This window comes from Sinocyclocheilus grahami, unplaced genomic scaffold (assembly GCF_001515645.1).
Source record: "Sinocyclocheilus grahami isolate Dianchi unplaced genomic scaffold, SAMN03320097.WGS_v1.1 scaffold579.1, whole genome shotgun sequence".
Lineage (NCBI taxonomy): Eukaryota > Metazoa > Chordata > Actinopteri > Cypriniformes > Cyprinidae > Sinocyclocheilus > Sinocyclocheilus grahami.
Window position 1 is genome coordinate 772,370 of NW_015505758.1, and position 18,085 is coordinate 790,454.

General features: G+C 37.9%; 1 protein-coding gene across 1 annotated transcript; it reads right to left on the bottom strand.

Annotated features, from left to right (window-relative positions):
* Positions 1-8,618: 8,618 nt before the first annotated feature.
* On the bottom strand, positions 8,619-17,631 carry LOC107556807 (uncharacterized). Its single transcript, XM_016240016.1, has 7 exons — positions 17,446-17,631; positions 12,878-13,266; positions 12,606-12,666; positions 10,782-11,927; positions 10,597-10,664; positions 10,465-10,508; positions 8,619-9,385 (listed from the first exon to the last, which is right to left on the bottom strand). The coding sequence occupies exons 2-7, from the start codon at positions 13,184-13,186 to the stop codon at positions 9,298-9,300; spliced, it is 1,716 nt and encodes a 571-aa protein (XP_016095502.1). The 5' UTR covers positions 13,187-13,266; positions 17,446-17,631; the 3' UTR covers positions 8,619-9,297.
* Positions 17,632-18,085: the final 454 nt, after the last annotated feature.

An 18,085-nucleotide genomic window follows, 5' to 3' on the forward strand; every position in this document is an offset into this window, starting at 1 on the left:
ATGCGTGCGAACCGAATTAACACATCCAAACAACTTTAACAGTTCACTGAATCTCAGGTAGAAGTCGACGATAAAAGAAATCTTAAAGACACGGAAGAAAGTTGACAAGTGTCTAACTGCTCTGAAACAGGTGTGCCTCACCACGTCGTGAAGCTCCGGGCTCTTTCATCTTCTTCTTCTTGTTTTATGGCGGGTGGCATCCAACGTTAAGGTGCATTACCGCCACCTACTATACTGGAGTGTGGACCAGAGTGACTAAAAATAATAATAATAATAATTTTTATAAAAACACTAAAATTAAAAAAGAAAAAAACCTTATTAATAATAAAATAACAATTATACTTTATATTCTATTTATTAACCCAGTTTCCCTCAAGAATACAATTAAAGAATTATAATTTCCAGTTTGACCGAGTATTTGCTTTGCATCTAGTATCTCCTGTGGGGTCCTTCTGAATATTTCTCTTTCTATAATATATTTTTGGCAGTGACATAGAACATGTTCTACTGATTCCTCCTCCTGACAATACTCACACAGACCTGTGGGATGTTTTCCAATGAGATGAAATGTCTTATTTAGTCTTGTGTGACCCAGTCTTAACCTTGATATTATATTTTCCTCCTTGGTACTTCGCCCTGTCATCCTCATCCTTCCCACTTCTTCCGGGCTCTTTGATCGCCCCCCTGATGGCTGGCTGCAGTACAGGTCATAAACCCTGCCCTCTCCATGTAAATGAATGGGACTTGAGTCAAAACAAAAAAAATAAATTACACTTCCAATACAATTTTCCGAAAGATGAAATTTGAGAGTTTTGGTAAAGTAAGGTAGTTGTTATCACGCTGATATATGTCAAATTGTTAATTTTTGTGATAAGTTTGTTATATTGTTAAGATAAGTTTCAAAAGGCGTGTTGTTATGGTTGATTGGGTAATTATCGTTATGGTTGATATGGTTGATTATCGCAAAAAGGCGTGTCATTATGGTTGATTGGGTCTGCGGGAGTTTGGGCAGGAGTTTGATACCGTGGCTCCACCTCACGACACTACTGCGCAGACTCTGGCTCCAAACGATTCTCTACTGCGCAGACTCTGGCTCCAAATGACGACATTTACTCAAGATGGCAGCGGCCATACTGAGATGCTTTGGCTTCACTTTTCTATAGTGGAAGGAAGTGGAGACGCGTCGTCCATCTTTTTTACAGTCTATGTAAAAAAAAAACTCTTTTCACACCATCATCTAGAAGCCTACAAAAACACTCAAAACTATATCAAAGGACTAGTTCACCATAAAGTAAACTGTATACTCTTAATTTCAAAATATATATTAAAAAAAAGTGAGATTGCTTTTTTTAATAAATTATTATTGCACGCCCGTTGCTTTTACGGAACTACAGAACTATATAAGAACAATAGTTATAGTTTCTAGACCACATTTTTTCATGAAGGACAAGCAAAATTGTAAGTAGCCCAGTAGATTGGGTTTGGTCCACTATTGGCCCGGCACTCACCTGTACACCTCCCCCCCCCCCCGGTTGCCCTGCTTCCTCAGGTCATCAGACGGGTCAGGGAAGTCAGATGTTCGGTCCTCCTGGCCCCACTCTAGAGGAATCAGACGTGGTTCCCCGAGTTGATTCAGCTGCTATCGGCAGCTCCCTGGCTGATACAACTGTGGAAGGAACTCCTCTCGCAAGTGAGGGGCATGATTTGGCATCCCCGGCCAGAGCTGTGGAGCCTTCATATTTGACCCCTCGGCGGGAGTCTTTGCAGCTCCCCACGAGTGTAGCTAATTTATTATTGCATGCCAGTTGCTAAATTATTATTGCATGCCAGTTGCTTTTACGGAACTACAGAACTATATAAGAACAATAGTTATAGTTTCTAGCAGTTTTTCATGAAGGACAAACAAAACCGTAAGTAGACCAGTAGATTTTTATTGCCAAAACAAATCATAAAATAAAAAAATAAACATACATAAACACTTAATCATTTAACAATTCAAATGTTAAACTTGCTCAAATAAAAGTGCATATTTAATATAACCTATATTTCTTAAATATAAATAGGCTATTCCCATTCTCATTCCCTTTTCTCCTATCCAAAGAAAGGCCAAAACCAGTCTGTTATAGCTGTCAAATTTGGAGTTTCAAGGGTTCTTATTTATTTATTTGAACAACAACAACAATGATCCTCTCTTATCCATGATCCTCTCTTATTCTTCACTGGTGGAGGTGCGTTTTTTTTTCCTGGTCTTCATATGCACCACTAAAACAGTTACTAACATTCCCAGCAGGCCAAAACACAGCACTGTTACGAATACTTGGTAATGAAGAGAAAGACCATCAGCACCTGTTTTTTTTTTAAGGAAAGTTCAGTCAGTATTTTTCTATTTTTACTTAAATCATATGAAAAAATTATATTTTACATATATAAAATATTGTCTATTGTGTTTTTTAGTTTTATAGCATTTTTCGCTCTTACCTTGTACTTGATCAAAGGGCTTGTTTTTACTTTGGTTTGCTGAAAGGACCACAAAAAAAGATGAGCAGAAAAATCACACTTCTAATAATAATGCCCATATAAACTCAGCAAAAAAAAAAAAAAAACTTTTCAGGATACTGTATTATAAAGATAATTTTGTAATCCAAATATTATTGGAATTTAAAGATACTTTTGAAATCCAATTCAAATAAGCTTTACAGATCTTTATTGGCAAGGGTTTAAACAATATTACTTTTTAATTATTTCAATGAACCATAATCCATTATTGCACATGAACCTGTGGGATAGTCCTTAAGGCTTACGATTTATTGGCAACAGGAAATTAAGATCACAGTTAGGCTATAACTAGATAAAAAAGATAATCAACAAACAATATGATAGGGTATTCTGCCGAGTAGTAACAAACTCCCTTTAAGGCCTAGTCCACACATGCACAGGTATTTTTTATAAACTTTTATGGGTTTTTCCTCCATTTAATAAAAATAAATAAATCTTGTCCACATGAAAACGCAAAAACACGTCATGAAGCGCTGCTAAGAGTATGCAAAACCAACACGTGGCGATATAACCCTAACCGTAAAGTCATGTTGGCCAATCACAGACTCGCCTCATGTCAACAAAGGAGATGGTGGCGCACAACCTGACCTCAAACAAAGGAGATAACAGCGTGCACTCCGACGTCACAAACCAAAATCTACAGTTTCACCGGATACACAACACTGCAATCAGAGTTTCTGAAAATCTTCACCCTGTCAGGAGTTTTCAAAAAGGGTCAGTTTCAGTGACCTGATACTGCGTTTGTGGGTGGACAAACGGCCAAATTGCATAGAAAAAGCTGCGGTTTTGAAAATACCTGTGTTCATGTGGACAGGGCCTAAGTCATTTCACTCTGCAGCCATCTTTGAAATGCCTCTAGGGCATGCAAGTGCAGCTCTTATCTCTTTGAAAAGGGAAACAAAACAAAAGGTTACTGTTTGTAACCCCGGTTCTCAGAAATATTGAGTGGAGAGATCCACCTATGGGAAGGGCATCCGCGCCTGACCTCTGCAGAAGCATCCAATTGCACCAAGTCTGGCTTGACACCTTAACTGAGCGCATATAGCGCCTGCACGCGCTACCTTTCCTCAGTGAGCATATTCGCTTCTCATGCAGCAAGGGGGGCAAACTTGGTGGATCTCTCCACTCGATGTTTCAGAGAACCGGGGTTATGAACAATAACCTATTTTTCTCTTTCATCATCTCGTGTTTAAGATCCACCTATGGGAGATATGGTCAACTCCCCGGTTGCCCAGTACTCTCACAGCGAGGCCGTGTAAGCCAGAGGGCGGTAACCTGGCAAGAAAAAAAGCCGGGCAGGCTCGCAACAGGTTGTCCACGGTAACGTTAGTAGCCGGACTCGGTTTGGAAAGAGCCAATAACAACGGACAGTGGAAAAGGACAGGTAAGAGGCGGGCAGCCTAGTAATTAGTGCGAGCGTGGGCGGCATGCAGAGTAAAAACAGCTGACCTGGTAAATTGACAAGCATGCCTGGCGGAGGCTGATCCAGAGATGTGTCCTCCTTTAGACAGTTAAGTGATGTCAAAACCAACGAGCTGTGAGTAAATTCCAGAGGTCGCGAGAAGCGAATGTCAACTGAGGAAAGGTAGCGCATGCAGGGGCTATATGCCCTCGGTTAAGGGGCGGCCCCTTACCTGCCATTGGGCATGTGCTCCTGTCTGTTAAGACAGACTTGGTGCAATTGGATGCTTCTGCAGAGGTCAGGCACGGATGCCCTTCCCATAGGTTGATCTCGAACACGAGATGATGAAAGAGAACTCATTAGTGACTGTTTCTATGGACCACTATACACAAGCCATCCACCATTCGAAGGGTCAACTTAAGTTGACGCCATTCACCATAACAGCCGATGGTCTGCGAAGTGCGAACCCTCGAGTACTGTTGCCAGAAGAGCTCAATGTGTTGTTGTGTAGACCTAACTAACACCATACAACAAGATGAGCACGTTAGCTAACACAACATTAAAAGTTACCAATGTTTCAAAACTTGTAATATTGAGTTAATACATTTAAAAACACAAACCAACACATTCTCACCTGTGAAAGGTTATCCAGTTTCTTCGGGAATTTAAATCCCGGCGTTTTTTTTACAACCATTGGCTGTGCAGGATTGTGGCATCTTCATATGTTCATTGATTATTATGGTGATTGATGTCGCATCTATGTGCTTGCTTGGCGCAGTCGAATGGGGCATCTACAGTACTATACATATCTATTGATAGTTTTCACGTGACGTCACACCCTTACAGGAACGCCCACATGGAGGGCAAAACAAGGCTTTCCTCCACTGACGAGGTTTGCATTAAGAAGTAATGTAGTAAGACGGTGATATTTAAAGGTAAAAACTAAGTACACACCTTATTGATGCATACTTTGTACAGGCAAGCAGATGCACCCAGAATATAAACGCAATGCGCAAAGTTTAATATTAAATGTTTTCCCATAGAAAGCCATTATAAAGAAGACGCTTAACCATTTAGTGCATTGCGTTCATATTCCGGGCTCATATGCTTGCCTGCATAAAGCACGCATCATCAATAAGGTGTGTACTGAATCTTTTAATATCACAGTTTTAAAGGCACTTTAAGTGTTTTCACATGTTTTTAATGATTGAAATACTGCGGTGGGTGATTTATATGGATTGCTAATGGCCAAAATGTGCATTTTGTTCACATATCTTTGTTTTGTTCTTTTAAGAGATGATCTAAGTATTTTTGGATTGGAACTGATAGAAAATCAACAGGCTTGTGCTGCAGTTCTATGGATGTTTTGCCTGTCAGGTCTTCGAGCCGGTCTCGTGACTGAAAACTATCAATGGAAACCACATTCAGCTGCTCTAGGTGCGTCCGCCATCTTGGAACGGTCAATGTGTCGTCATTCACAATAAAAAATCAATGAGTTTCAAGATGCCACAACATTGCACAGCCTCTGGTTGAAAAAAAAACGCCAAATTTAAATTCCTGACAAAACTGGATAAACTTTCACAGTTAAGAATGTGTTGGTTTGTGTTTTTAATATGCATTAACTCAATATTACAGGTTTTTAAACTATGTTACAAATGTGTTAGTTTAGCAAAATCATCTGCTGAAGTCTATTACAGATTTAGATATTCATACTTGTGTATAGGATTGCAGACATTGCTCTCGAGTGTTCATACACCGGCTTTGACAATTCCAATATGGCGGACGGTTTATGTATAGCAGCCCATAGAAAGAGCCGCTAATCTACCTATACTAGGGTGACCATACGTGCCATTTTTCCAGGACGCGTCCTGGCCAGGATTTGTTTTGGCTTTGTTAAAACAGCTGGTGGACACCCAACACTCACTGCTACTTTTCATACTGACCCCCCTTTCTTCAAGACTTCATTATTCCATTTCTGATAGTCAAATGCCTGCGAAAGTTGAGTTTAGGCCTATGTCTCAGTTGTTGAGCTTTTTATGTTAAAACAAATATTTACACATTAAGAAATTTGCAGGAAATAAAAGCAGTTGAAAGTGAGAGGACGTTTCTTTTAAATATTTTTTTTTCTGAGTTTATTTCTTGAGAGATTAAATGTTCACACTTACTGTATAGTTGCACTCCTTTGTCAAAGTTTAAGCGTTTTTGATATAATGTTGCACAATAGTATGTGGTGAGATCGCTGGTGGAAATGTGGAGAATTCTCAGTCCATTCGTCTGCTTCTCCATAAAACCCTCAAAATGAGTTTCATTATAATTCCAGACAACAGACAGTTCTCCAGTATGTTTCAGACTTGTGACCATCAGAGCCATCAGCTGCCCCTCACTCATCTTCAGCCAGTGGATGTCAGAGTAGAAAGACAGGTTGCACATCAGTGCCACTGTCTCTCCAAGTTTAACTTCTTTCAACTCTACTGCTTCCAGCTGCTTCAGGGGCGAATTGAGGAGAACTGACAGAAAGCAAGCAAGGTGGTTTTATCCTGTTTGTTACTTTTTAGCTACATTAAGCCTTTTAATGTTTTATTAAATATGCATTAGAAATAGGATTGCAGTTGTTTAGAATTGCACAAAATATAATTTTTGCAACAGATATATTGAAGTGCCATGCCCTTGTTTTAGCTTTTTGATTTAAATTTTCTTTTTTTTAAAGTTACCTTACCTGTTAGAGCGATTAAACACGATAAAACCATTGTGGATGTGTAGTCATAGTCCAATGTTTGCTTGATTTCTGAAGAACGGCAAGATTTCCAGTCAAAGGAAGTAAAACCACGCTTTCTGCTCACTCCCAGTTTGCGTGGGTTTTTAAAGTTTCCGTCAGTGCTGTTATTGGTACCCTGTGAAATACAAACAGTTACAGTAATTCCCCACTAAAATATGCTTAGCCAATAAAGGCCATTTAGGAACTAAAAAAAATAAAGAAATGAGATGAAGAAATGAGAAATGTAGATTTTTGTAAGGCAGAAAGCAGTCATATATACCTCTTTCGTGTTAGTTTCTCACTTATGATTCAGGTGAAATGAGATTGTTCTTTGTTTTTCTTCTCTATAGCCTATCAAAAGGTTCACTGCTGGTTGCTGTACTGGGATCCGATTTTTTGTCACTGAAGGTGACAATTAAGATACCAAAGATTGTTCTGAGATCAGTGTCATGACAATGCTCCCTTTTGCAGCAGGAAGTTGTTTGCCAAAGGAAGTAGGTTTACTACACACACATAAAAACATTATAGGTGTGAAGGCCACAAACTACATGCATCTTTGGTTTGAAAATTGGTACACTCCCTTGATAAAGACTTTGGATAACAGTGGAAAACATTTTTAAAGAGTATTAAATAACATTTCCCCTTCACATTGGTCAGACAGAAAGATTTAAGTTCAAGATTGTCTTTTGACATTTCAGCATCAGTTTGTGGAGACTCAAGAGATAGCATGTCACAACACACACATAAAAACATTATAGGTGTGAAGGCCACAAACTACATGCATCTTTGGTTTGAAAATTGGTACAGTCCCTTGATAAAGACTTTGGATAACAGTGGAAAACATTTTTAGAGTATTAAATAACATTTCCCCTTCACATTGGTCAGACAGAAAGATTTAAGTTCAAGATTGTCTTTTGACATTTCAGCATCAGTTTGTGGAGACTCAAGAGATAGCATGTCACAACCACACTGGGGGAAAACGTGTCAAATTTTTTTTTTTAAGTTCTCTTTTCCTGTTTATGATTCTTAGGTGTTTATTATTAATATGAATATTGTAACAATGTCACAGACCACAAAAAAATGGCATGTTAATTTTTTTAACTCTGGGTTTTTTGGAGTTTTCCAGTGTTTCAAACTGTCTCTAGCCATCACAGAGACCCCCACCATGATCACTGCGAACTCTCCCATTTGAAATATTTGGCATCTGCTCCCTGTCTCCCAATAGACACAGTTTTAATGATAATGGTATTGTTTTCCCAAGCCGTTTGCTCAAAATATTTAAAACTTGGTGCCATAAAGGCTGTATAAGTGGACACTCCCAGATACAGTGAATAAAAGTACCTGTCCTTTTGACCATTTCCAACAAATATTATTTGTCAGACCCATTCTATTAATATAGTCAGACAGAACCCATGTATGATATTGTAGTGTAAATTGCCCTCGGACTTCTCTTACATATTTACCTGTATTTGACAATATTCTTTTCCACTCTTCGTCCAAACACTGCAGTATTATATTTTTATTGTTGTATTCCACAAATAAGTGCAGTTACTAATAATATTGCCCAATGCACATATTAAACTAAAGCACTGATTTTGAGTTAGAATGATATAAAAGATCAAATGATCAAATAAGACTCCATTCATCATACTAATAATGTCCGATATTCAGATATGGTTTGGACTTATTGACAAAAAAAAAGTTCTCACAATCTATATTAACAAATTTACCAAGTTGTAACTTTAGTTTAAAACTAAGTAAGGCTGACTATGGTATTTGTTATGAACAATTAAGAGAATCCTAAACATTTCAGAAAATATATGCAATGATCATAAACACATTACTGGCCAGATTTTCATGCTGTTGAAAAGGTGTCATGATACTTACTGTATGAGAAGTCGTGCCGGTTTGAAACTGTTTATTTACGTTTGTGGGGTTTTCCAGTACAATTACCACCTTTTACCAGAATACTTCACCTGTGTGATGGCATGTTAGATAACACTTCCATAAATTCCCTAAAATATGCCTTGAACATAACTGCATTCTTTGGTATAATAACATACTAGTTAAAAACAGGAAGAGGCAATTAACATTAATAGTGTTTTAGTAATAAACTGTTGCTTGTAGTGTAAGTCATTAACCCACAAACATCTTGCCAATTAATATCATAAATCAACTTGCTGAATATAAAAAAATCCATCAACACAAGTTTCACCAAAAACATGTAAACATGTAACTGAACCCTCAACCAAACATTGCAGTAAGGTAAATACAAGGCAGCCGTTCAAATACTAAATATCTAAAATTATACACAAAATTATTTGCTGATCACAATAAGACAAGCTATAATAGGAAAAAGACTTCCATTTCAGGCATTTAAAACTATGTATTAAAAAGTAATGCCACCTTTTTAACTTAAATGCATTTATCTAGGGTAGCTGTAAGGAACCAACCAATTATATTACAGGAAAATGGCATGGCAAGAAAAAAACTCATTAAATTAACTGCATTGCAAAGCATACATTCTTATAGTGTAAACAGAGAACTTCATAAAAGCATAGTCAACATATATTTTTTTGTCCTTCTAGTCTTTCTTCAGCTCTTCGTTCTTGTCATCCAAATAGCCTGGAAAGCTTTCTGCTGGTTCCCATGTGTTCTGGAACTTTGCCCCACTGAGAAAAGTAAATAAAATATGAATAGTAAATTTAACATCAGGGATTTTTTTTTTTCATGAAAGGCATAAACCCAAACATATTTAAAAATAAGGAACTGAGTTTAGTTTCGGGGGTTTCCACTGTTGGAATGCATCTAAATCAAAGGGGTTACTATAATGGAAACACAAATCTGCCATTTTGCTTTAAAACTTATACTCTCCAGTAAATAAATATATCATTATTATCTAATGTAAGGAATTATAGTCTGCCCTGACCCAGCTTTCACGCCAAGATGTGATGCAGAATGTGTTCCTTCCCTAAATTATCATAGAGATAATTCCTCCCGATCTCTGTATCTGTATACTATATCACTTATAGCGTGGGAGTGGCAGTAGGGCATCAAGAACCATCCTGTGATCAAAAGGGTACAGGAATATAATTACTAGGGATTTCAAACAATCTTATCACCTTAACTTTTGATTGTTCCCATCTGAAAGAATACCAAATATGTGGGAACGGAAGGCTATCCCTTTTATTGTTATCCTCAATTTACATTTAAGACAAAACTTAATTTACATGTCGAGTGGGAAGATGAATGTAATGCAGTATAAAATGTTTGAGCAGAGATTATTCAGGGTTCATTCCAACTCCGTTGAACCCACTATGTGTACTTTGTTCATTTTTTTTTTTACATTAGATATCAACCCATATAGATCTTTTGATGGTCAATGCAGATACCTTAAAGAGAAGGGTATCTTAGACAGCAGATATGTATACAATGCTTAAAGAGATTAAAATCACATGCATACTGATGAAATTAAATTAAGTTTACATTTATTTTACATGTTTATATATTTATGTCAGAATTTGAAAATTATTAAGAATGAAAAAACAAGATTGAAAAAAAACAAGTGCTAATTTCACAGCGAATATGACATGAATATGGCAAACTGATAAAACTCAGCCTGGTTGATAGGTCGACCACAACTATGTGACAAACCACTGAATTACACATTTAGGAAAAGAAACTAGGAACTAAAGCTGAATGGTTCTGGTTTTTCTCTTTGGTAGCATGATATCAAATGAGGAAGACTTACCACAATGTGCAAGGCATCCACTTGACCCGAACTTCATTTCTTCCCTTTTAAAATTCATTGAATATCAGAGTAAAGCATTTTTTTATGATTTAAAAGCTCATGGGATCATGCATAAAAGCACTTCATTCCTACCTTATTGTTTCTCCATCTCAGAATATTTTCAACAGGAAACACGCCATTGTATGCATCATGAGAACAATCTAGAGGAAAAACATCACTCAGAATTTTCAAATATAACAAACTGATCTACATAAAAATAATATTGAATCCAGTCACTTAGTGCATGTTGTCCAATGAACCTATTTTTGTAATATTACCTGACATCTTCCGCTTTCTTGAAGGAGAGCGGAGTCCTGACTCATCGCTTGCACTGGCATGTTTTCCTTTATCTGTTACTTTTTCAGATTCATGCACAGCTGGTGACTCGGATCCATTTGCATCCTCACTAATCTGAATTTGGCATGAAGCAGCTGACATGACAGCATATACTTTCCTGACACTCGACTGTCCAACACTGGACTCCGACAGGGTTTCTGGCCTTGTGTCCAGGCTTTCTACTACGCTTTGGGGTGATAGTTGTGTCTCGCTGGTCTCAGGTACATTCACGGCCATTGATTCTGCACTGCGTTTGCATGCAGATCCAGGACTTGTATCTGCTGCAGCCATATTCTGCGGTTCACTCAAAAGATCCTGTTTTGAAGAGTTATTTTGCAAGAGAGAGCTTTTTGAGGACAAAGCAGCCTCCAGCTGGGAGTCTGAGATTCTTTCGAGACGAACCTCGAACCTCTTAGCCTTAACATCCTTGGGAACAATAAGGTTGGTGTGGATCCGTTTGTGCACAGTTAACGCACACTGAGTGGCAAACATTTGCTCACACTGACTGCAGCTGAACTGAGGTTCAACTTCCTGACTGTGTGCGGTGAGCCCCTGAAGGGTAGTGAACATCTGCCCACACACGTTGCAATTCTGAGGCATTGGGCAATTGTGACTCTTGAACAGGAGGTCTGTTTTAAACCTTCTCTCACATTTACGACAGATATACACACTAGGGACCTGGTGCAGGGCTCTAGAGGGGCTAGACTGAAGGTCGCACTCGTCCGATGAACAACACAGACAGTGTCTCTGCATGCTGAGGTGCTGTCGGTCTCGAAGTGCACGAGCAACACTAACATCATTAGCGTGCTTTTGCGTTTTGACTAATTTCCTTTTTTTCATCACCTTTGATTTTGGGTTATTTGTGATTATGTCCACACTTGTAGATGGTCCATTTGCAACGATTTTAGATGCGGGCTCGGATATGGTCTTGCTTGATGATGATTTCTGCCCTCTCACTCGCGGCACATTGGCGGGACAAACTATTTTCGGTTTTACCACATGCTGTGTGCATTTTGGCTCTTGGCACTTGGTCTTCTGGCTGTTTTCAGCAATAGCAGCAGTTGGACAGATTTTCTGAACCTTTTGGCCTAATTAATCAACACAAAAAAAAGCTAATTAGTATTGAAAACAACTCATAACAAATGTATTTTACTCCAGCACAATAGCAGTGATGACAAAACACAGTACTATTTCTATACTATTGTAGTATGTTTTTCTTAATTTGAATTAGTTTTTATTTTTATATTTTCAGTTTACATTTTAAGTTTTAACAATTTAGTTATGTGGTTTGCGATTTTTTATAATCGTAATTATAATAATTATAATTTTTATTAATGTCTTTTATACATTTCAATTTAACTTTATTTCAGATTTAGTCATTTTAGTACTTCAACTTAAATATTTTATTTTCTTTAAGTTTAAGATTTTCATCTAATATTTATATTTATTTCAGCTTCATTTCAATGAACAAAAATGATTTCAAACAGTTTTAATTGACAATAAAAAAACTGTTGTGTACCCCAGATTACGTGAGAATGCCACTGCAAAATGCTTTAAAAAATATAATTAAAATAACAATAAAGTGTCGCCCCTTTAATTTTGTATCATCTTGATAATTCATATTGTCAGTGAGAACAAACTCTAGTAACTTAGAGATCACTTTACAGTTCTTCATATTTCCACTTTTTTTTTTTAAGTGGTAATTTCCTGTGATTTTTGTCTATTGCTGTTCATTATCATGAAAAATTATCTAAAAACATTAGTACCTGGTTTGCTTGACTGTGTTGTCTCTGGTTCTGAGACATTCTCTGCTCTTTCTTCAGGCCCCTGTAACACACAAAACATGGTTTTATTATTAACGAAAGAGCACAAATCATTCTACAAAATACAACACATTTTCAACAGAATGTCAGTAAAAAGACAGATTACTTATGTATTTTTGTGGTAAAATACAGAAATAATAACATTGATTCTATGCTGATTTGCACTGCACTGAAAACAAGTGAAAACAATGACCACAAAAAGCATGCCCACTCACCACAGCCACTGGCATGACAGTGTTTGAGCTCTGTACGTCAGACTGAGAATTCACACATGACACTTCCATCTCGTCATCTTCCCTTTTGAAGTCACTCCTCTGAGCCCTATTGATGGCCTCTGTCTTTTGCTGCTCACTTTCCTCCAACTGCTGCTTCAACAAGTCGATCTCCCTCCAGCTCTGGGTGATCTCCATTCTGGTCTCCAGCAGCACTTTGCTGAATATTTTGACTATCTCTGAGGTTGTCGTCATCATGAGCCCTTGAATCAGGACCCTGAACTTAGCCAATAAGGCATCCTCCACTTCCATTGTGCGTGGCTGGTGGTGGATTTTCTTACACAGAAAAGGCAGACTTACTGCCAGCGTCCCACAGCCCTCCTACTGTGCAACTATACAGAGTCAAGATGAAAAATAGGCATCCCATTTCAGGTTACTTTTCAACAGAGGAGACATATTAAGATGTAGAAGTGAACATGTCAATTATCTGTTACAACTAAATTCTGCTTCTTAGTCAGAATCTCATGTTAGTTGATTATATTTTGAGATTGAATGTTTCTGTGATGTGCTGATTTTAGGGTTATTTAATATTATCCGTCTGGCAACTTTATGACATTCTTGGAAGCATTGAAACAAATCATTTATGTTCTGCACAATATGCGTGTGTAATATGTATGCATTCAGGGTTTTAATAAAGTACAACTATAAATGCCAGCTATTATTCCAAACATTTCATCATTAGTAGTAATTTTTTTGTAAATTCATGGATGTTCACACAGTTTACCCCCCCCCTCCCAAAAAAACACCTTTGTTTTAAGTTTGGGTAAAAAAAAATGAAAAATCAAGCATTTATGTAAGTGAATAAATGACTTCATAATGTTTACTGATCATCATGTGGTCACCACATACAAGCAAAAAATCTTGTATGACATACATTCTTATGTAAAGACAAAATGCTAGGGGTGCTCCGATTGATCGGCTTATAATCACTTATAATCAAAATCATTATCGGCCGATAATCACGTTGGGATGTTTGATCGGCGGTCTCTAAAAAGGCCGATCTCAAGCTGATGACGCTGCCGTGAGAGGTTTGGCACGACATGCAGCGGCACCGCCTCAGTCTCTGTCCAGCGCGGGTGAAATAATTATAATGCTGAAGGCGAGGTACTCACCTTCATATTTCTGCATTAGATAACTTATAAAGTAATTTGAAAACATTGTGCGAGACGTAATTTCACAAACAGCGAGAGTGATTGCCCGCACACGTGCTCTCTCAAAATACGCAAATGTCTTCAAATCAACACATCGCGTCTGTCTATACAGTGGGGCAAAAAAGTATTTAGTCAGCCACCAATTGTGCAAGTTCTCCCACTTAAAAAGATGAGAGAGGCCTGTCATTTTCATCATAGGTATACCTCAACTATGAGAGACAAAACACACAGTTGACACAGGAATTGTCACTTGCACAATCGAAGCAGTGTCACATCGTCACTAAAGTTTATAAAGGTAACAATTTGATAGCTAACATTTTATTAATTTTTACTTGTCAGATTCAGTGACCCTATAGCCAACTGCAATCATATGCATTTGTAAGGAACAAACTGTAGATCTCAAACATTATTGGGTAATTACAGTAAATAGTTATAGGAATAAAGATAAGACCTACATTTATCAGATAATCGGAATATGTTTTACATAAGCACTAAAAACATCATAAGGAAACCATTCTTAGAAGTAGGCTAATACATTAGCAGACAACAGCAGCATTAATGTTTAAATTCTTTTCTATATAAGAACTTAGATGCTGGTGACAATTGCCTTGTCCAAATACCCACACTTGCAGTCTTGGCCACTTGAGAGCACGTGCGCGCGACAGGAAGTAAGTGCGCAAGACCGTCCCAGGTCTTCAAAACGCCAAAGTGCAGTGCCCTTAACGCACACTAAATCCAGGCTGTGTCCGAAATCGCCCCATACCCTTAAATAGGGCACTATTTGAGGGAACAGCCATTTTTAGTGGTGTCCGAAACCATAGTGGACGTTCTCGAGTGCACTCATTCAATCCCACAATGCACTGCAAAAACGAGTGTACAACTGGTGCACACTCAACGGCTAGAGAATGCCCATAATGCACCGTGAGAGTCACGCATCGAATGAATTCCCGCATCTTGCCAGAAGATGGCGCCCGCAGCTGAATAATCAATCCGTTAATTTTTACAAAGCATTCATCCATGGCGTACAGCATAATGTACAACACGGGTATAAATTCATTGTAAATTGATTATTAAATTGTTTGATTAGGGTTTATACATAATTTCCGTGATGGAGTTCACGATAAATCCTTTAATCTTACTACTGGAGCTGCTAGTTTGCTAGTTTCAAATGATTAATAAACAGCAAGCACAAACTATGCAAAAGTGGCACTCCTTCCGGTGCACTCAGTGTCCGAATTCACTACTCATTTTCATTCACTCCTTCTAGTGAACTGAATTAGTGACCTAATGTAGGGAATAGTGAATGAGGGTATAGGGGGCGATTTCCAACACAGCCCCACACTTTCTTGAATACCGCTCTGGAGCGCTGCAACTTAAACTGTCATCTGTTATTATAGGCACTACTGAACAGACATTTAGAAGTTGATTTTAAAATGCAAAGTTTTTAAAATTAGAATAAAGCTATGCAAACACTTACATTTTTACAACACTATAAGTGTGTCCTATACGGTAATGAAAAGTTATACCCACACTTGTGGTCTTCATCCTCACTTGAACACTTGGGCCAAATACAGGACATACGTCATACAAGTAGTCAAATGGTCAAGTGCAAAGACCGCAAGTGTGGGTATTTGGACAAGGGGAATATCTAGCTTGTCCTGTTTTCTTTAGTCTTAAGACATGAAACATGTTTTACAGTAGGGATGGGCGTATCGATACTGACACGAGAATCGAAAGTATCGATACTCAAACAAAAAATATCGATACTAAGGTGTGTTTTATTTATCAGTGATTTTGTTAATTTAACAACAACAAAAATTTGTACAATATGCATTGAATTGGACGAATAACCTTTGTTAGCTAATAATATTGATCATGTTCTATTCTGTAATGTTAATATAAATCATATACTGTCAGAATAAAAATTTCGCATTTTATGCATGTAACAGCCGGTCACTGGCAGTCCCTTATGAAAATGAACCATGGTTTTACTAAAGTGACCATAGTTCAACTGTATTTATAGATTTGAATCATGTGTAAACAAAAAACATATTTGAACCATGTGTAAACAAAAATATAACCTAATAAGTTACAATTAAGGCGTATAGAATGTTAAAATGCGTTTTAAACAAAGTTAAGTGCTTATCATCACCCATTTTAGTAATTTAATACATTTCATCATTTATAAGTTTAGTTCAGAAGTATCGAATCGGTATCGACGATACTGCCTTGAAAAATATCGGTATCGTATCGAAAACAAAATAAGTGGTATCGCCCATCCCTATTTTACAGCACCGCTCGTCTCCTCTGACGCTGATCATTCGGCTTCAGCGTCTGATCTAACGTGCGCGCTCCCGCAAGAACATTTGCTGAACAGCGACCCCTGGTCAGTTTTCGCTAGGTCACCGATTTCGGCACAACAGGGGCATTTCTCTCGTTTAAAGGGACTAGTGATGGGAAGTTCGGATCATTTTACCGACTCTGACCTTTGAGTCTCGTTCAGCAAAATTAACGAATCTTTTTTAGAGTCATTTCGTTCATTTTAGCAAAATATTATTAAAATGTTACGTGTTACTTCCCTAACACATCTACTACTTACGCAAACGTTGATCACACTACAAACAATACAAAACTGCTATAAGAAACAGAAAAGATTAATTCATTGTTTACCTGGATCTTCAGTCTATGATTAGCTCGCCTCAGCTCTTATCTGACAAGCCTTCGGGTTTGGGCTTATGGGGCTGTCACGTGATGAATGAACGACTAAAACCCGAAGACTCGAGAGATGAACTAATCAATTCTCTTTCCGGCTCAGACTGCATTGGTTAAGCTTATGGGTCTGTCACGTGATGAACGAACGACTCGGAAAAACCCGAAGACTCGAACCAGGTGAACTACTTGACTAAACTCAGTACAGAACCTATAGGATGTTGCGCATGCGCGACTGAACGAATCACTCCCCGAGACGACTCGTTCTTCCCGAGTCACATTAAAGATTCGTTCAAAATGAACGAATCGTTCAAGAACGACCCAACACTAAAGGGGACATGTCTGCTGAGGCAAGCAAGCAAGCTAAGGACGAGAACTGATTTATCCCCAAAAATATTTGTTTGAGTATATTTTTAGACTCGTGTTTGAGTCTAATATGTCTGTAAACTAACAAACAAAAGTGGTCACGTTTTTTTTTTTCATGAATAACTTGCGCCTTTTCTAAAAAAAGCTACAACTTCTCACCTCATCAATTATCTAAAGCGGGAATCATTTAATGATGGCGCCTGAGCAAATTCTGGAAACGAGAACCACTAAGAAAACATGCATACACTCAAAGGTAAACAAATATTTCATACGAGGGAAGCTTACCTTCGATAAAATAACGATTTTGCCCGGTTGAGACAAGGGCTCTGAAGTCCTCAGTCGCTGTGTGGAATGTGAAGCGTCACCGCATAACGGGCCGACGGGAAACAAACATCAGTGGGACCGAATCCCACAACATTGCAGACAAACTATGTATTTTGGGCTGTAGTGTTGTTGGCATGTGTCGTAACATTTTTGTTCATGTAGACAAGCATAGAAACAATAAACCAACCCATTTGTTTGAGTAGAAAAATAGGTGAACGTGTATAAAATTGTTCATGCATTTATATAGTCGAGTGTTTGTCCATCTGTGTTTCATGCTCCTCATACTTATCAAGAACCTCGTAGTTTACATGGAATGATCTTCAAACCAGACCTTAAATATTAAACTGATATTTAGGATGAATACAATTTGAATGCACCCCATCTAGCTACTTTTATTTTAACGTTTCTCCTCAATCCCATCTCATGTCACAAAAGTTCCCATGAATGTTTCAAAACCTTCCTGACTATATCATCCCTTAAAGAAAGAAAACATATCAAACTGCACACAAAAAAACAACAGAGGACAATGTCACACATAACTATATTTTATTCACAACTTTACATTCTGAACATCACCTCCTTGAAGTTGTACAAGATATCG

Bases quoted from the DNA above. Each gene is read 5' to 3' on its own strand.
- LOC107556807 (XM_016240016.1), bottom strand. From the start codon at position 13,186: ATGGAAGTGGAGGATGCCTTATTGGCTAAGTTCAGGGTCCTGATTCAA. The intron at 10,665-10,781 runs GTAATATTACAA...TTTTTCCTCTAG, and splicing joins AAGAAAGCGGAAGATGTCAG to ATTGTTCTCATGATGCATAC. The intron at 10,509-10,596 runs GTAGGAATGAAG...GAATTTTAAAAG, and splicing joins TGAGATGGAGAAACAATAAG to GGAAGAAATGAAGTTCGGGT.